The following is a 20,834-nucleotide window of genomic DNA, read 5'->3' as shown; positions in this document are numbered from 1 at the left end:
TTATAGAGGGTTTTATATAGTGTTGGAGAGACAATTAATGTATTATTAGGTTTTTAATTAATTAGTTATAAAATCTTAATTAATTTCCATTATCTTAATTATCATTATTAGCAGATTTGGAAAAGGAAAGGCAATCTATAACTGCAATATTGGCTGCAACTAATTATTAGCTTCAAAAGCAGGAGAAATACGAAATAGAAAAGAAATATTAATGGTGGGTTTTAATTTATTCATCCAGAAAAAAAAAAATATGTAGTGCAGAAATGGTATTTTGTATTGATCAAATAGAGAAGATAGCTCCATCAGTGATTAGCGTCTTCGTGTGACATTTTAGCTGAATTGTGCATATATTGTCTGTTTCAGTAGTCATAATCAAATTTCAATTAATTTCACAAATATAAATTTAATTATAAGGGGAAAAAGAATGATAAGTACTGTCCTTGTCCATTCACAACAAATCTCAATTATATTGTTATTGCAAATACTATTACCTATGATCATAGTTTTTTTTTTTTTTTTTTTTTAAACTAAAAGTATCCGAATCCTATTACTAAAAACCACTTAATCCAGTTTAAAGCTCAATCACAGTTAAGGCTCTTCGCCCTTTTTCAAGAAATTTTCCCACGTACCCATCCTATGTTTCCAATTAAGTCACAACCCATAGATACCTATCATCATAGTCTATTAGAGCTGTGCAACTAAATTTTTTAAAAAATTTTGGAGGACAAAAATAAAATAAAAATGGTTATAAGTATATATATACGACCTGATGATATATTTAGTTTTGAATCTCTTTCTTTTAATATTCAAATTAAAAATATAAATAAAATTTATAGTTAAAACTATTAGAAGTTGAAAGGTATAGGTAAAAGGGTAGAGGTGAATTGAGAAGAGGTAAGAATCTATGAGGTGAAAACCTATGATCTGGGCTTACTTGGGCAAGGTAAATCCATATCACTCATTTTAACTTCATAGATTCTAATCTCTTACCTAATTCACCTCTACCCTACTTTATGGGTTGAGTTCTTACCTATCAAAAGAAAATTAAAGAAAATTTAGCTAGTTAGTAAAATTAATAATAGGCTTCAATCCTCTTTTGTGTATCATTTGAACTCCTTTTTAATTGGATAGGGAAAGGTTTCTCTTTATGGAGGAAAAACGTTTCCTTCTCGTAGCGGAAAACATCCCCTTCTCTTCTTCAATTGTCCAACATACTTTCTCTTTTATTTTTTTCGTAAATTGTAATATCCAAAAACAAAAAGTTCGTTTTGCTAATCTTGGCCCACAATATGCATTTGAGTGCTCGTTTATGTGCATCTAGACCCAACTCTTCATAAGCATAATAGCAAGTAGCTGAGGTTTTTAATTGGATAGGGAAAGGTTTCTCTTTATGGAGGAAAAACGTTTCCTTCTCGTAGCGGAAAACATCCCCTTCTCTTCTTCAATTGTCCAACATACTTTCTCTTTTATTTTTTTCGTAAATTGTAATATCCAAAAACAAAAAGTTCGTTTTGCTAATCTTGGCCCACAATATGCATTTGAGTGCTCGTTTATGTGCATCTAGACCCAACTCTTCATAAGCATAATAGCAAGTAGCTGAGGTCGGCAGGGCCAAGTTGGGCCCATAAATGTAAGGCTCAGGCCCAAGAAAAATTTGGAAATCCACTCAAGTTCCTGTCTGATCTGGAAAATATATAGTTTTTTTTTTTTCCATATAATCAAACAATAAAATGATTAATAATTTGATAATTTATAATCAAAGAATGATTAATTGTTCAGTTTACTCCACTACTCTTAGGAAGGATAAGTAAAAGAAAATATTTTTTTTAACTTTTCCACGAGTAAAGACACTGATTAATTTTATCTCGAAAATTCATAATTACCCTTCCTTGTAAGTGTTTTAACCGAATACTTTTCCTTTTCCATGAGCCAACCATGCCTTATTTCTTAAGCCATTCTTTCTAGATATGAAAAAAAAAATTAAACTGTAATTAGTATACCTTGTGAGTGTTAATTAAGTAGCAACAAACCTAAAGAAAATTGTGAGATCCTAATTGGCTTGAGGATTAGTTCGCTCCATAAAAAAAAATTATTTATGAGAATATATTGAATTATTATGTCAGCTGAAATTGTGCTTTTTTTTTTTTTTTAAAGCTGAAAAGTCACACATGCAAGGCTCTGAATTAAAGATCCTGAGTATTTGACACAGACAAGCCCATTTCAACAATCATTCACATGTTTTATTGTTTTTGGCCACACACCTTCTTGATATATATCCCCCTCAATCTTTTTCCTGCTTTCCCAAGCAAACTAGTGCTCCTGCAACCACATTATATCTCTCTCTATTGATATACTTCACCTTTTGAAGTAAGACAATGTACTGGCAATCCTTTTTTTTTTTTTTTTCTCTTTAATTTCTTTTCTTTTCTTTTTGGCTAAATACATAAATTCACATTTTAATTTTGCAATTTCAGCCTTGTGACATCTAAACTTTGTGAATGACTTATCGTGCACTTGAACTTACAAATTTTAGTAACATTGTGCACCTTCCATACTAATAGTAATAATTTTTAGGATTTTTAACTTTCATATACAAAATATTAATTTGATTTGTAGTTAATATAACTTTTGAAATAATAATTTTCACATCTTTCGACTAGGTAATAAGTATTTAATTAATTTATCTAAATTTGTAAATTGAAGTGTTCAATAAAATAATTCTACAAGTTGAATTATTTAATAAGTATAATTTTATAAGTTGAAATGTGTAATAAATTAAAATAAAATAAGTTAAAGATATCATAAGATTAAAATGATAAAATTCGAGGGTGAATTGATATATTCACTTTTTTTCTATGCTCTTAGGTTTTATTTTGTAAGGTGTGAAAACATGAGGGTATATTTTTCAGACATTAATTTCTTATTACATAAATTTTATCTTATTATTTTGATTTACTTATAATGTTACCAAATTCACATCCGAAACATGGGATAAGGTACCAAGCACCAACAATCAATTTAGTGTAACTAAATATTGCACTAACACCTAATTTCATATTGTCAACCCACCATCATGTATAAAACCCTCCTTAACCCCAATTCACATTTCATTCATCAAGCACTTGGCGTACGATATTCTTGCATTAAATTTTCAAACTTTTTAACACAAGGAAAAAAAAAATGCAACACTCAATTTTCTCATTTTCAGTCTTGCTCCTTTTCCTCCATTGCATAAACACATTCTCACAATCTCCAACCCCATCACCGGTAGCCACTCCGGCACAGTCACCGGCAGCAACACGCCTCCACCACCCAAACTCCCCACCCCCACCACCATCACCTGGACCCACAGACGTGATCCAAGTCCTCCTAAAAGCTAACCACTTCCTCACCTTTGTCCGTCTTATAAAGGCTACTCATGTTGATTACCAATTAACCTCACAACTTAATAGCTCAACTGATGGAATGACAATTTTTGCTCCTACTGATGCAGCTTTTTCAAATCTTAAATCAAGTGCATTAGGGTCTCTAAACGACAAACAAAAAGCGTCGTTCGTTCAATTTCATATATTACCAAGGTATCTCAATATTTCAGACTTCCAAACTTTGAGTAACCCAGTAGAAACCCTAGCAGGATCTGTTGATAAATATCCGCTGACTATTTCAACTTCTGATAGTTCAGTTAATATAAGTACGGGAATTACAAAAACAAGCATATCTAATATTGTCTATACGGATAAACAAGTTGCCATTTTTGAAGTTGACAAGGTTTTACAACCTAAATATCTTTTTCATCCGGCCGCCGCTGCTCCTGCTGCGCCGTCCCCGACGGAAAAAACAGCAGAGAGTCATGAAGGAACAGAAAACGATAGTTCTGGTGCAATCGGGTCTGTTGTGGATTATAATGGAGTGGTGGTTCTTGAAGCTGGTATTTTTGCTTCTTCACTGTTTTATATTATGCGACACTAATTAAGATTTTGAGTCTTGCTTAATTTAATTTAATTATGATTTTGCTGGATCGATGGTGATGATCAAAGAGGTGAGTACATGCTTTTTAATAATCTTCTTTATGTATAATTTCCGGTTTGTGATTATAAGATTTTTCTTTTTGAGATTTTTACAATTTTATACAATGCATTAGGATCCACAATTTGTTATTTCATTGATTGAAATTGCCTCTCAAAGATGAAATTGAAATGTGAGTTCTTAAATTTAATTTCATTACAAAAATTGTTACCGGCGAAAGTAACTAATTGCATTCTAAATTAGTTTTATCTGTAAAATCAAGGATTTGAAATCTAAAATGACTATGTTACAAGGAATTTACTTAAATATTATTTTCGATCTTAGCGTGAAGATATATATACAATTTAAAAAAAATTATCACTCTTTATCATTGTTAATTATTATTATTTTGTACCTCTTTTTTCAGTAAAAAAAAATCATATTTTCTCTAATTATATTATTTTTCTAATTTTAGATTTTGAGATGGGCGTGAAAGGTCATAGGATACTGTTTTTTTTTTTCTTTTTTAAATCCTCCATAGGATACTGTTTGAGCAGTATCTAATTGAGATTGTTGAAGAATTTGAAATTTCTTGTAGGCATTTTGGCATTTTCTTCTTTGTCCATTTCGTAAATTTTATTGTAGAGGAAAAGAAAATCTGGCCTGACAAATCATCACATGTGAAAGTAAGCTGCCACCTTTATAATCAGTGGATGCTTCCTAATATTAATGAGACAGTCAAGTGTGATCTTAAGCAAAATTTTTAATTTTACCCTCTCTATCGCAGTATTTCTACACTAACCAATGGTAAATAATTCATCATTAGTTCTATCATGCATATTTGTTCTACCTAATTTTTTAAAAAAGGACATTATCAAGATTGCAATCATAATTTGCAACATAGATGTAATTTTTTATTGAAAAATTTTCAGATTGTTATAATTTTGAATTACTGAGACTATTGAAGACAGTGTTATTAAATTCAGCTCGAAAGGATTGAAATTACCAGTTCACTAGTTTAACCGGTGAATCAATAATTTAATTAGTAAGTCATAAAAATATTAATAATATAAATTAATTAAATAATTATATTTTAAAATAACTTATAACACTAATTGTATGGAATCTCTTGTCTACATGGATGGTCTCATGCACCAATCCAATTAAAAAAAGCTTTTTTTTTAAATAAATGTTATGGTTGTCTTTTTTTTAATATATGATTAGAAATATCCTTTTTTTTTTTTAACCAAATCATTGTTTGTAATTGGTTTGTTATATAGTTGAACCCATACATTGAGGGTAGGTAAGTTTTTTTCATAATTATAATAGTCAATAAATCGAACAGCCTGGTCGAATTGGTCTAGATTGACCAATTAGACCCAATCAGTTTATTCTGGCTCGCTTTAATTTCTTAATTAGTTTAAAGGCAAAATCAATCCAGTTTAAAATTCAGGCTCCGTTTATTTTCATAAAATAACTTGCAGGAAAATATTTTTCATAATTTTCCGTTATTTGGGGTGCTCAGGAAAATAAGTCAATTGAAAATATTTTTCAGGTTAAAGGAAAATTAAGTCATTTTTTAAGGAAAATAAATTTTTATTTTCGAGAGAGTAAAACATTTTCTAGACGTTGGCAAATCTTATAAATCCATATTTTTTAATTTATTAATTATTATAGTCACTATAACCAGTCACGATTTATCACTGACCACCACCACCGGCCACCAACATCAATCGCCAGCTGCTTTCATAATTTTTTTTTATTCATAATTTAACAATAAAATTTTTAAATTATAAAATTTCTATTATTATTAATTTTTTATGGTCTTATGAGATAAAGACTTTAATATTTTTAACTAATTTTCAGTATTACAACCAAACAATAGAAAATAAGTAATTTAGAAAATATTTTTCAGCAAATTATTTTAGGGAAATAAACATAGCCTCAGTTTAACCCATTTTTCGAATGAATCTAACGGCCCAATCAAGTCCAGATTTAATAACAACGATTAAAAGTTTTATCAAAATTGAAACTGATTATGACCATAAATTATAATAATTATAAAAACCATAGTAAAATGTTTATTTAAAAAATTAATTTTCCTACTTATCAATCAAAAAATGAATTAACTACAATTACAAAATATAGAAATTGTTGAGTAATTAGCTCCCACACATATTCGTATACATACGTGTGTACAAGTGTAGCAACGTTGAGATTACTTCCACAGGAGCACAAGTGGGACAGACAGTAGGAACGTTGAAGAATTTTTCAGATAACAACTTTTAGCATTTCTGCAAAAGGATAGTAAGAATGAATACGCTATTACAAGTTTTAGCATTTGTAGTAAGCTTTATATGTCAAAAGCTATATTTTTTTAAATCCTTCCCTCTTTGTTCCTGCTACTCTAAGCAAACTAGTCGCTGCTATATCTCTCTCTCTCCATTGATATTCCCCCTCAACTTTTTCACCTATTGAAAATTAAAACCCTAACCACCATTTTCTTACTGTATTATTTATTTATTTTAGTGATAAAATGATACTATGAATCAATTTGAGGTGAATTCCTCCCAATAGCTGTGACTCAGAACTTTCGAATTCCTAATTTTGGAGGTAAAAAAAAAAAAAAAAAAAAAAAAAAAATTTAATCACATACAACCAAGTGAATTCTTACAGTTTGCTAGTTGCAATATTCTACCTAACTCAGCCTCCTTCCCGTTAATAAAAACCGCTCTTTGTGGCTCAAGACATCCACAGTCGACAAAAATGAAGCAAAGTTATATCTTATTTGTATCATTCTTTTTCTTCTTCTTTGTCCATTTCACTAAAACCCTATCTCAGTCTCCTGCTCCGGCTCCGGCACCACCAAAAGGCCCAACTAATGTAATCAAGATTCTAAAAAAAGCCGGCGAGTTTAAGGTACTTATTCGTCTTCTAAAATCCACACAACTCGATAGCAACTTAAACTCTCAATTGGGCAACACTAACAATGGCTTAACAATTTTGGCGCCAAGCGACAGTGCATTTGCAAGTCTCAAGAAACGCACTGTTAGCTCCTTAACACATCAAGAAACGGTAGAGTTGGTGCAGTTTCATATTATTCCAATGTTTATTTCGTCTTCTCAGTTTGATACTGTCACCAACCCTTTAAAGACTCATGCCGGATCAGGAAATCGGTTTCAACTTAACGTTACAACAAATGGCAATTCTGTTAATATAACTACGGGACTTACTAATACAACTATATCTGATACTATTTATACAGATGATCATCTTGCTATTTACAAGGTTGATAAGGTCTTGCTTCCTTTGGATATTTTCACACCTAAACCTCAGACTCCGGCTCCGGCACCGGCGACCAAAAAGATTGATTCATTGAGTGATGATGATGGTGACGATGATGATGGGAAGGTTGGTAAGGATTCTTCTCGTGCAGTATGTTTTGTTTTGGATTATAATTTGGTGTTATTTGGAGTAATTGGTTTATGTTGGGTATGGAGTCATCTACTCAATGGTGTATGATTTTTGTTATCTTGAAATGGACGGTGGTGATGTTATGTGATGTGACGAAATGAAGAGACATGGTGAGTGATTTTGAAATTTGTATCATTGATTAATTAATTAATTGTCAAGCTCTTGTGGTTAAGGTTTAATTTTGAGAGTTCTTGTTCTTTTTTTTTTTTTTTTTTTTTGTTAATTTAACTTTAATTTAATTTAAGTATATGATATGAAAAATATTATTTTCTGTACGATTATAAAAAAAGCATAGTCATTGATATTTTGTCTTGTTTCAAGTGTTGTTGACATTATTTCTCACAAATGCCAGTCAGTTGATGCATGAGATGTGAACAACTTACTGCTTTTGCCAATTCAGTGGGGAGCAGAAGTAGACTTGTGACCTCAATAATGTGAAGATCCACATAATTTAAAAAAAAAGAATTATATATAATAATATTTAATTTGAATCTTTTAGCTAATTAATCTAATCTGAAATTACTATTTATTTAAGTGGTAATAAAAATATTTTTTTTTAAAAAAAAAAATTTATTTGATTTCGAGGAATTCAACACACACACACACGTGTATATATATATATATATATATAATGAGATTTGCAACTAAATTTAAGATGCAAAAGTCAAAAATTAAGACCTCGAATAATTTTTAAAAAGAAAAAATAATTAATTTGTCTCTGAGGTTTGACCAAACTAACTAAGTCACTCAATAGTTCGGTAATATTATTTAATAGATCTCAAGATTTACCTCCGTCAAACCATTTGGTCCTTCTATCCAATTTCTCTAGATTTTTCCATTAAAACCTTTCAAAAAGATTAAAATATCCAAAAACTTAAGATAGATAAATAATTAATTCGTCCTTGAAGTTTGACCAAATTAATTAAGTCATCACTGCAGTTTAATAATATTAATTAATGATTCTCAAGATTTACGAATGTCAAACCATTTGGTCATTTCGTCCATTTTTTCTAAAATTTTCCATTAAGACCTTCAAAAACAGACTAAAATACTTAGACATTTAAGAAGAATAAGACTAAACTAACTTAGGTTAAAATTTCCATTTGTCGTGGAGGGAAAACGTAGTGTAAGGGTATACATTGATTATTTGATATTCACCAAAAAAAAATTTCATCAACATAATGTATCACTTTACTGTCTTGAATCACCAATAAAAATGTGAAAAGAAATATATACATCGAATTAATTTCAATAAAAATAATAAGCATTTAATTTTAGGTATCAATATTCAGGAGAACAAATTATTTTATATATTCCATTACAAACTACAACTAATGAAATGAAAGTAGAACCATAGGAATAGTAAGAATATTTTAGAAAATATAAAAAAATTCACCATTTTTGCAGTTTTTGCAGAATTTCTGTTGTAAATTTGATAAGACTTAACTGTCATTCCATTATAAAGCAAATAACCTAGGTTAGTTTAGTTTTTTTTCTTCTTTAAGTGTAATGATATTTTAGAATTTTTTTTAAGGTTTTAATAGAAATGTCAGGAGAAAATAAATAGAATGATTAAATGGTTTGATGGAAGTAAACTTCAGGGATCATTAATTAATATTGTTAAACTGCATGAATGACTTAATTAGTTTGGTCGAATCTCAGGGACGAATTAATTATTTACCCTTTTTAAGTTTTTGGGTATTTTAGTCTTTTGAAAAGGCTTTAACGGAAAAATTTGGAGAAAATGGACAGAAAAACTAAATAGTTTGACGGAAATAAATCTCGGAGACTATTAATTAATATTGCCATATTGCTGACTGACTTAGTTAATTTGGTTAATTAATTATTTTCCCTTTTTAAAAAATAGTTTGGGGCCAGTCCCCGTCTTCCCTCCGCGGCTGTGCAAACGCTGCCATCCTTGAGTGTTTCTTTATGCAGTGGCGGAGGTAGAGATGGAGGGGAGGCTTCCTACGACAAAATAATTTTTAAAAATTGCTCTATAATTTTTTTTTTGAAAGAAATTGCCTATATATTTCTGTATATTTTTTTATTTTTTTCTTTAACTTTTTTTTTTTTGAAAAGAATTTTTTTTTTTTTTTCTTTAACTTTGAAAATTTTTTTAACCCCTTAATTTCGAAGTTAATGTCTAGGCTCGCGACCGTTTACATATAATATTTCAATTTGATTAATTTTAATTTCTGAAATTAAATTATTTACTTATTAATTGAATATTTAAGATTCGAGATTCTATCTCACAATTTAATGTAGCAGTAATCATTTATATGTGTGGGGAGGAAAATGAGAGAAGAATGATGGGATTTTCTAAAATGTTTTTAAGTGAAACTTATTATATTCTACAATATCCTTAGTTAATGGTCAATTAAAATATTATAATTTAAAATGTAAATAATATTAGTTAATTACAATAGTTGAAAATTGATTTATCTAAATAAATTAAATTGAAATGCTCAGTTATTTTAATTAATTTAATTAATATTATTTATCTAAAATAATCAAAATAATATAATTAACCAATTAATTTAATTAATATGCTATATTTAAATATAATAACTATGATTAATAAATATATTAAAGATGGTTAAAAATTAATACTAATTTTAATGTTAATTAATATTTAGGGATATATATATATATTTGATTCCAGATTTTTTACCTAATATTTTCAAGTGAAGTTAAGTTATTTAGGGCGAGCCTATTGGCTCGGGTCAGATTTAAACACCTGAAAATATTAAGTTTGAATTATAAAAATTAATAAAATAATTATACTGCCTATATGTATATGTACTTGAAGAGTTTTATTAATTTTACAATTTTAATTAAAAATTAAATATTTTAAAAATTAATTTACCTATATATAATAACATATATAAAATAACACACATACTCACATACATAGAAGAAGGGGAAAACAATGGAATTTCCTAAATTATGGTTAGTAAAATTTTTAATATCCTACAACATCTTTAAATATGACTAATTAAAAGATTTTGATTTAAACATAAGAAAATAATATTTGAATAATTAAAATCAATAATTTATGATTTGTACAATAATAAATATTCTATTAATGTTTAAAAACTATTACTACTACTAATATTTTAATATTAATAAATATTTAAAAATAAACCTAATCATGTATATATATCTATAAGTTAATTTGAAAAAAGTTATATTGATATTATGATTCTATTTAAAAATGGAACTAAATTGTATATAAACTACCAACAAAGTGTTGGTTGACTTGGTAAGTGATCTTAACCCTCAAAAGGGGAAAAAAAAATACAAATTTGATACTTGTAAAGCGCACTTTATTGGAAGAGCCAAAAACTTTTACGCTCTACGGCCCGAGAGAAATTACACCTTCCGGTTATAAAAAAAGAAAAAGAAAAAAAATTGCATATAAACTAATGCTTTGACTATGATCACTAATTGGATATTTTATGCATACAAACTAATATGGAATCATGTTTTAATATTATAAGAAAAATTATTGTCAATATTTAATATTAAAAAATAAGTAATACAATGTGAAATGCATGTCATAAAAAAAGATAGCATATATAAATAAAGATGATGTAACAAATATTTTTTTATAATGGTTTGATAATTAGGCCATTGAATAATCTTGGATTTTGAGTGATTAATGCATAAAACCAAACGATTATTTGGTTTTAAGTAGAGGATTAGAAAAGAAAAGAAATAATGAATATATTTTTTTAATCGCTCGTGGGACTTGTTTAGACTCAATTTATGAGTCTATTTATGGACTAAATTAATAAAAAAAAAAAATATTTTAAAAAATTATTCTCACTTTACTCTTTTTTTTCAACGAATGGTCAAAAATACTACAATTTCAATGAAAATTTATTGATTTAGTCCAAACATGAATTTATGAATCGAATTTAAATAAGTCAATTCCTAATATGAAATGATTTGGCGATATTTGAAGCGTTGGCTCTCCGTTTTTGTTCAATATGGGTCTCTAAAAATCTGCTCTCTCCAAGTTGTGTCTACACTGCCAATTATTATCTAGAGCTAATATTGCTGTTAGATGGTATAGGAAATAAGCTAATGGAGGAGCTCATTCCCTTGCTCGGAGTTTCTTTCACCATGCTCATTTTAAAGTTTGGAAGGCTATCCCAGACTATTGTTATCCTTTTACGATTTTTAACGCAATGTTTTTCAAAAACAAAAATACGGAAATGAGTTAGATGATCCATTATTAGCTAAACTACTTTATTTTCTTATATAAAACATTTTCAAGAAAAGAATATATAATTAAATTTCCAAAAAAAAATTGTTCACATACGTAAATCCTCGTAACAAAAGTATGAATTGACCAGAAATATTATTGTTTAAACAGATTGGTCGGTTGCTTTATGAGAAATATGAAGTGGAAAAGAAAATGCAAAAGCTGTCATTCGCTTGGAATAAGACATTTTAAAGTAGGATGATGCTTTCATCGGTTATCTTGTAATTTCATTCAAATTATTTGAAGTTTCTGAAAACAATAAATAGTTATAGAAACTGAAAATTCAATTTGAAGGCAAGAAAATGTCATTTTCTAAAAAACATTTTCTCAAGCTTTTTTTATCAGCAAAATTAATTAATTAATTCTATTATTAAAAATTAACAAAAATTTAACAAAGACAAGCAATTTACCCAAGTCATCAAACTTACCTAATACACTCAAGTCCGAACTTGAAAATATTATATGACAAGACCTAACAAAATCTCGTGATACATGAGTTAAAACTCCACAAGAAAATATGTTAATCTTTTTCGGGGGCAGTCAAAAATAAAAGCAGGACATACTAACACAATTAAAACACCAAAGAGAATCTATAAACAAGCTAGGATTTAATATATCTACTCCTTTTTATGAGACTGAAAATAGTAACCAAGCAGAACATACTAACATGCTACTCATTTGCAAGCAATCTGCAAATGAGTTTTTCTCTTTCTATGAGACTGAAAATAACTTGAACCAAGTAAGAAACGAGAAGATCTAGCATATTGAAGCATTCTCATGACTTCAAAGGACATTTTTTCTTTGTTTAGTATCCAAGATAAAGCAATTTTTCAATATGATTCAACTAGGCATAGCCATCGGTTTATTTTGAACTGAAACCGAACTGAAAATGAACCGTACTGCAGATGAAATGGAATCAGATTGTAACCGTCGGTTTAAAGTTTTGAACCGGAACCAGCGGTTTATGGGCCGGTTAAGGTTCATGTGAATGTTAAAATCTGAACCTGAACCGGTCCAGTCGGTTCCGGCCCGATTTGAACCAAAAAATTTTTTATTTTTATTTTCAAAATGATAATCACTTAGCTTATTTTGTACATCTTTAAAAGTCTCAATAATATTTTACTACATGATAATACTTTACTTAAGATTTTTTTTTAAAAAAATACACTTCACTTTAAAAGTTAAAAATCTAAAAAGAAAAATGGTAAAAAAAGAAAGAAACATTTAGTCTAAAGTTATATTGTTCTTAACTCTTTTTTTTTTCCTTTTAAATTGTTTACTAAATTTAAAATTACATTCTTTTGAAGCATTTTTCAAAATTTTCTTACAATTGATTTAAATTGTTTATTTGATTATTTTATAAAATCAATTGATTTTATTCTAAAATTTATTTAAAATAAGATTTATCAATATTTTTTAAACTCATATTAATATTTCAAAAGAAAGATGTAACATTAGAACCAATTTTTTAAATATATATATATATATATATATATATTGCTGAAAATCGTGATTGGAACCGTTGATTCGTCGGAACTGTACTGGAACCGGCAGTTCAAGAGCCGGTCCAATTTCAACATTTTAAAATTTTTGAACCGGTCATGACTAGATTCAACCACCAAAGGAAAGAGTTTGAAATCTGATAAAGAAAAAAGCTCTATAGCTTTAAGATTGCCAACAACTTTGCCTCATGAGAGTCTATAATTTCAATAGAATTATAAAACACACAGATCACATAATTAACTCTTTAAACACCTCTTATACCAGCGTCTCTCAGCTTTCCCTTGACGGAGCCATGGACAATGAATTTGAGGACATTACCCAAAGGTTTATCCCAATTATCTAAACAAAATAACTTTTCGAAACTGAATCTCTTTTCAATTCACCAACACAAATCAAGAAAGGAAAGGTTATCCAATCGCTTAAACAGCTGGAAATTTGGATTTAAAAAGTTCAAAACTTCTTAATCTTATTGAGTCAATAACTGAGTCAGTTGCTAATTATGTGTTGTTCGGTTGGTCTTCCTTCTTTTCCTAAAAGATGTAGGAGTGAAAGATATTAGGTTCGAGTCTTATCTATCACATAAGTTATTATCAAATGTTATTAAAAAGATAGGGTTGGCCCCTGAGATATTTCATATAATATTATTCTGGCACACGAGACCATTTATTTTAACGAAACCATCCCAAATGAAAATGCTTTCTTATTGCCATCCTAAATCAACGAAAGAAGAAGGAAGAACTCACCACTTCATTCTGGGCAACCAAATAATTCTAATCATGGTTTAGAAAAAAAAAAAAAAAAGAAAACATCATGTAAATTGCCACCAAGTGAAACGCCCAATGATATAAGTTCAGTGTTCTTTCAATACGATCAAATCCCTTGAATGAAGCTAATGATTATTATTTTTTATATAAAAAATTTATAGTAATATGCTAATCAGTATTTCAAATATGTAATATGCTAATTTGATTAAACAGAAATTAAGTGCTGAAAAATTAATATTTGAATTTGAAATATATAATGAAAAATTTAAGTGGTGAAAATTTTAAATTACAAAATTATCTAAGATTATATTATATTGATTTGTTGTATTTGATACAAATTGAATTTCAATTTAATTGAGACTTTCCAGATAAACCTTACAAAAGACTTAAAGTTTTAATTTATTCACCCGTTACTTATCCCACATAAGCAAAAGTCGAATTTTATTAAAAGAATTTAAAATATATATATATAGGCTTAGCATAAAAACAAAATAAAATAAAAAGGGGAATAGGCAGATCAAATTATAATAGGAACCATTATCTCTCATGAAAGGCATCGACTACAAAATGAGGAGTCAAGTTACCAAAATTGCCACTGAAAATATTTGCACATATCACATATTTTAATAGTATATGTTTCTTTATACATGTCCTCTTCTCCATAGCGAATCTTCCTATAATAAATTTTAAATAAAGATGACTGCAACCATATGTAATTTACGATATTGTCCCAAAATTATTATCTTCTACTTTATATTATAATAATGATCAACCATAAGTAATGTAATTTTCTTCCTTTCTAATTAGTACTTATCAATATGAAAACATTGTTTTTTCGTACAACCAAATAAATTTTATTACTAAAATCAATCAATAAATTAATATGTCAATTTTATTTTTTTAAACACATTTGCGTATACATTTTCATATTTGCGTCGAGGGTGCTATTAAAGTAAAACCCTCTTAACAGTTGGATTTAAAGCTTTAAATTCTAGACCTTGCAAACATCAACTATATACTAGTAAGTTTATTCTATTGTGCTCCTGCGATATCTATAAAACATGAAATGTTTTTTTTTTTTTTTTGTTATTATATTTATTTATTTTCGAACTGCTATAATAAGTAGAAGCAATTTAGGGTTTTGAATTAGTAGTACTAAATTTTATATGGCACTCATTGAAGAAGCCAAGTTTTTTTGTGCATGGAAAAGGCATAAGCTTGTACTAATATTCCAAAAGCTATACATTCTATTTTCAGCATTATTCGCCCATCACTAGCTATAATTGATATTACTTATTAATTATAATTCAGACATAATCATTGATTTTAAATTATTGAGACAATATCAATATGAATTGTGCAATTACAATAATATCAATTTGTTGCGTGAACGAAAATGTTCTTTATTTCTAATTTCGTTGGGGGTACGTAAGACATTCCATAAAGACAAAATTAAGTCGTCATAATTACTTGCACAATTTTACTAGACACTACAATCCTTTTATAATTTACTGATAAAAAAAAAAAAACCAATAATAGAGTTCAATTCGATTCCGACAAGCAGTTTGACATAAATATCCATCTTTAAAATTTTAATTGGATTGATGATTGTTTGAGATAATTTAAATTTCAATTACAAAGTTATAAACAATACATATGATATTGAATTTAAATATTTCAATAAATTTAAAATATTAACTTTTCAAACGGAATAAATATTTTTTTTTAATACATGGGAGGTTCTATGAATTGAAATAAAATTATGAGCTACACAAAAAGATAGTTCGTCCTTTTGAATACCATTCACCAAATTGGTGATAATTTATGCAGTAGAGAGGATTCAAATTTGAAACTTTTTACTTCTACATATTTCATAAGATACGAGAAAATAAAATTAAGAGGTCAAATAAAAAATCACATTATTATTATTATTATTATTTATTATTGTTGTGGTTATTATCTTTTTGGATATAAAGGAGGAGAGAACCCATATAACTAGCAATCTCTAACTATCATTGGCAAAGTCACACCTTAAATATCTATATAGCTAAGAAGATCATGAACCACAGATGAAGGGTCATGGAAAATTACGTTATTTGTTAATTAAAAATTAAAAAGATTGGAGCTAGGGCAGCATCCCCTAGTTTCACTCTTATGTGTGTAAAATGATTTCATTGGACAACCTCTATAAAGGCATAATGAACTCGTTATTGGAGTTATAAATTATTAAAAAAAAATTTGAAGAGTTTCACTATTTTAAAATGAGAATAATCATATGAATAACATTATTAATTTTTAGAGATAATTATAAATTTAGTGTCTGATTTTTTTTAATTTTTCTATTTTAGTGTATGATTAGAAAATATTTGCAATTAAATATGTGGATTAATAATTTTGGTATACTTAATTAATTTTAAGTTCATTTAACCGAAATTTCTCACTACAAAATCAAAATCATTTATTTTACTCAAGTATTACCTTGCATTTTATTTATTATTCTCTTTTTTTAATATTAAATTGAAAGAAAAAATAGAAGAAATTTTTTGAGACTTTTTATTAGAGAGGAAAAATATAAGATGACAAAAAAATTAAAAAAAATGAAAAAAGAGAGATGAATTAAATGAATGTTTATTTATTTATTTCTTTTCATATTAACCACAAATATAATCAATCACGGACTTAGAATGAAATCTAATCGAACCTAATCTATCCACTAATTAAGGGGTTAAGAGTTCCGAACGAATATTTATTCAATTCATTAGAATATAAAGTTCGATATGATTTAAAGGAGAAAAGTTTAAAACCATTTATTAGAACATGCACTCTTTGGTAATAGATGTTTATTTTGATACCATTTATTGAATAAAATAGTTTATTTTTAATTTTCTAGAATAATAATTTGGCTAAATACATGTGCTTGCAACTTTTTTTTTAATAGTTTAGATGTCTAATTGCAAATTTTTTTTCCTATGTAAATACTAAAACAAAAAAAAATTAAAATTTTATTTTATTTTGATTCTGGCTCCATTAATATCTAATCCTATTAGAGTAAAATTCATGTTACAGTTACTACTCTTCTTTTCATCGGAAAAAAAAAAAATCAGCTTTGATCAATCATAAAGAAGCAATAATGCTAAAAATGAACCCTCATATATATTCTTTGTAATATATAGACAAAATCCAGAAAGTTGAGTGATCGTTTAATGTGAACAGATGCATGAAACTTTTTATGTAGTCCCTGATTTGAAAATTGTCACAGCCATAACAGTAAGCCTTAGCTTGGCTGTGACCAATTGTTTATCAAAGTCTACCTACCTGTAATTTTAAAAAAAAAAAAGAAAGAAAGAAAGAAAAAAAAAAAAAGAAGAAGAAGAAGAAGAAAGGAGGGAGAAATTTAAAAAAAAAAAAAAAAAAAAAAAAAAAGCCAAGCTGCAAAAATTACATGCATGGAGGGTCCCAACACCCTTCCTCCCCCTCTTTGATTGATTGCCATATCTGTCTCTTTCTCTTAAGTCTGTTCCAACACGAAGTGGTCCCCACGTCCCTGACCACTCACTCACTAGTCACGAGTCTTTAACTCGAACGGGTTCACACAGTTTCTTCCATAGTTGCAGTCTCCAACCTTCCATTTATGTTTTTCTTTCACCTAATATTATTCTACTGCTTAATATTCTCAGTGTATATTACTATAACAATAACAATAACAAAAACTAAATTAACTAGCTAACTATATATCTAGCTAGCTAGCCGGCTATCTTGCATGATAATTCAGGTAAAACACAAACAAAATGTTATCATTACCTTCTTTTTCTGGATCAAATTCATTAAACTCTGTGATGATGCCCAGAATTATATTGGCTCAAATCCATAGTTGAAGTTATTGAGCCAAACTTAGCTAGCTCTTGTTGCAAAAATGGTCTTGTTGTCGTTTCACCTCCTACACCAAGAAAGTCTCTAGTTAAACTTCCCTCTAATACTTCACTCGATGAGCTCCTATGGCTTTTTGTTCCATTTGCTTGTATCATTAACAACGACCCATCTTTTATAAATGGAGAATTCGCCAATACGTTCAAGTTGTCAACTTGATTACTATCTTGTTGTTTGCCACTTACGTACTTGAGAGTTTCGCTATTACTGAAGTTGGACATGTTTGAGAGAGAAAACTCATTGCTTGGACTAGTAAACGTTGGATTGCTTACTGTTGATCCCATTTGAGCTGCTTTTTGCAATAATGCAGTAGCTGACATATGAGCTATTGTCGACACTGATGAGCTTCTCTGTTGAGCACTTGAATAGAAAGTAGCTGTTGATTCAGAAAAGTCTCCTTTGTTTATCCCTTGTTCCTCTTTTAGTCCTCGTGCCAATGTCGATACAGAAAGAGCATTACTGCAACCTGCAAATGATGCTTCTTGATATTTATTGAGCCACTGCGCTTGTGTTTGAACCAATTCTGGCAAGCAAGTTGAATTTGGCGCCAAGAAAGCATTAGAATTACTCGGGACTCCAATTGGGTTGAATTGGGGAATATTAGCGTTTTCTAACCATGTTCCTAGTCTTGGTTTATGCCCGTCAACTCCCATATCAACACCAACTATCTCTGATCGAAATTCTGGTCTATATAACGACGAAAACTGATTGTTACTATTAGTAGCCTCATTGACTATATTGCTTCTGAAGTTTGCATTCATTGCTGCTGAAACTGAAGTGAATCTTGCACTTTCTTCTGCTAAAGCATCACAAAAAGCTCTGTGCGTAATAAAGCTATCCTTCCTGATAGAAAAAAGAAAAGCACATTTCAAAAAAATTTTTTTAATACTTATAAATATAATTAAATTAAATGTGCTAGCTCCTTTTGGTCTGAACTTATGAATTCCAATGTGCATATATATATATATATAAAATCACCAATTAAAGTCTACCTTTGTTAGTACTGAATTCTTGAAAAAAGAAAAAAAAGAAATAATTATATCAAGTTAAAGACTCTTTTACGCACACCGAACAAAGAAAAATCAAGAAAATTTTGAAAACATACCTGGAGAAGAGAGTGCCACAGTCACATCTGTACTCTCTAGTGCCACAGATCTTGCTATGAGCTTTCCAATCTGATTGAACTGCATATTTCTTTGAACATTTCTCGCATTTCCATTTCTTTTCTCCATGTTTTCTGCTAAAGTGTTTCTTTATTCCCGTTAAGTCTCCTAGGGCTCTTGAAGGATCGTGGTGTACACAGCTCTTTTCAGGGCAAATATATACCTTCTTTCTAATAACCTCTTTGTTTGATCTTTGCTTCAGTTTCCATGGAAGATTATGGCCTCTCCTATGAAGCTGAAGATTTTGGTCTCTTTGAAAACCTTTGTTGCAGATTTCACAAATGAATCTGTTTGTTGCCATTAGAGATTTTGGGGATAAGGCAATAACTTCTGCATCTGGATCTGGTCAAAACAAATAAATAAAACCCCATAATTAGAGAAAATAACTTGAAAGAATTAAGATTTCAAGAAATACAAAGAAATTAATAAGCTTGCCTGGTGTTCCTGGTAAATTTCTCTTCCTCTTGACTGGATTCGAAGTAGGGTTAGGGTTAGGGTTTGAAGTAGTTGATTCTTGAAGAAACCCTCCAACGGTAGAGGAAGGAATAGCAAACCCATCATCAGACATCATTTGAATTTAGCAAAGAAATGGAGAGTATAAGTGGGTTTGTGTCCTAAAACTAGCTAAAAGAGAAGAAGAAGAACAAAACTAAAGGAGTACAGAGAAAGAGAGAGAGGTATAGAGCAGTACAGAACAAAATACAAAACCAAGAAAATAAAAAAAAATAAAAAAAAGGTTTATCTGTGTGTGTGTATATATATATATATATATATTGATCAGTACAGATATATATCAGGTAAAAAGATCTCTCTAAAAATTTGTTTTCCCCTGAATTGATCCCCTTTTAAAAGAAAGAATTCCAATTTAGACTTGTCTCCAATTCGATAAATTGCACCCCTTACCTTAGTTTAAACTCTTGTTTTTGCTTTGCTTGAAGCAAAGACAAATGCACAAAACAAAAAGACACTGCTAACTGTAGAAGATAGAATATTTTTCTCTCTCTTTCTTTTCTCTCTCTCTCTCTCCTTATCTTACACGGCTCCTCTTCAAGTCAGTCAGCCATGGACTCCACTGGACCACCACGTACGTATTTATAAAACTAGTTAAACAACATAATAATAATAATAATAAGGGTAATTAACTATTTAGTCCCTGATTTTTGTTGAACTCGAAATCATGTACCTAGTATTTGACAAAATCATTGATTAATACATGAAGTTTAGCCTCATAAAATTATTTAATTTTTTTATGATTGAATACATAAATTCACCCTTGAACTTTGTTACTTTAACCTTGTGACACCCTCAATTTTTATTTTGACCTATCAAATACTTCAACTTATAAAATTACACATATTAAACGCTTCAATTTTCAAATTTATTTTATTGAATACTTTAACTTGCAAAATTAGATCAATTAAATACTCATTAAAAGTTAAAATCTATGAAAATGATTGTTTCAAAAAGTCATGCTAACTACATGTCTAGTCGATATTTTGCATATAAAAGCCAAAAACCTAAAAGTTATTGATATTAGTGTCAAAAATGTGTAATATTACTAAAATTTACAAGTTCAAATGCACAATAGATCATCTGCAAAGTTTAGAGTGACACGAAGTCAAAGTTGCAAAGTTCAGGGGTAGGAGTGAATTTATGTATTCAACTATTTTTTTTATCCAAAATTGTCATTTTTCTACTAAATAAAGGACTAAATAGTAATTCAAT

At 28.7% G+C, this 20,834-nt stretch overlaps 3 protein-coding genes across 3 annotated transcripts; 2 read left to right on the top strand and 1 right to left on the bottom strand.

Moving 5' to 3' along the window:
* Nucleotides 1–3,122: 3,122 nt before the first annotated feature.
* LOC105628114 (fasciclin-like arabinogalactan protein 12) lies at nt 3,123–4,123 on the top strand. The gene has a single exon (XM_012209459.3). The coding sequence runs from the start codon at nt 3,181–3,183 to the stop codon at nt 3,967–3,969; it is 789 nt and encodes a 262-aa protein (XP_012064849.1). The 5' UTR covers nt 3,123–3,180; the 3' UTR covers nt 3,970–4,123.
* A 2,534-nt stretch (nt 4,124–6,657) lies between these two features.
* Nucleotides 6,658–7,658, top strand: LOC105628330 (fasciclin-like arabinogalactan protein 12). The gene has a single exon (XM_012209727.4). It carries the CDS (start codon nt 6,772–6,774, stop codon nt 7,525–7,527), a length of 756 nt encoding a protein of 251 aa, XP_012065117.1. The 5' UTR covers nt 6,658–6,771; the 3' UTR covers nt 7,528–7,658.
* A 9,492-nt stretch (nt 7,659–17,150) lies between these two features.
* On the bottom strand, nt 17,151–20,133 carry LOC105628115 (zinc finger protein JACKDAW). Its single transcript, XM_012209460.4, is given in 4 exon segments — nt 17,151–17,891; nt 17,894–18,789; nt 19,052–19,451; nt 19,545–20,133. Coding segments are annotated over 4 exon segments (1,455 nt in total). The 5' UTR covers nt 19,681–20,133; the 3' UTR covers nt 17,151–17,868.
* Between the last annotated feature and the right edge of the window lie 701 nt (nt 20,134–20,834).

The sequence above is a fragment of the Jatropha curcas genome, chromosome 1 (assembly GCF_041381405.1).
Source record: "Jatropha curcas cultivar XTBG-Jc1 chromosome 1, XTBG_Jcur_1.0, whole genome shotgun sequence".
Taxonomy (NCBI): Eukaryota; Viridiplantae; Streptophyta; class Magnoliopsida; order Malpighiales; family Euphorbiaceae; genus Jatropha; species Jatropha curcas.
The sequence above is the reverse complement of the archived record's forward strand: the minus strand, read 5'-3'. Positions and strand labels throughout refer to the sequence as shown.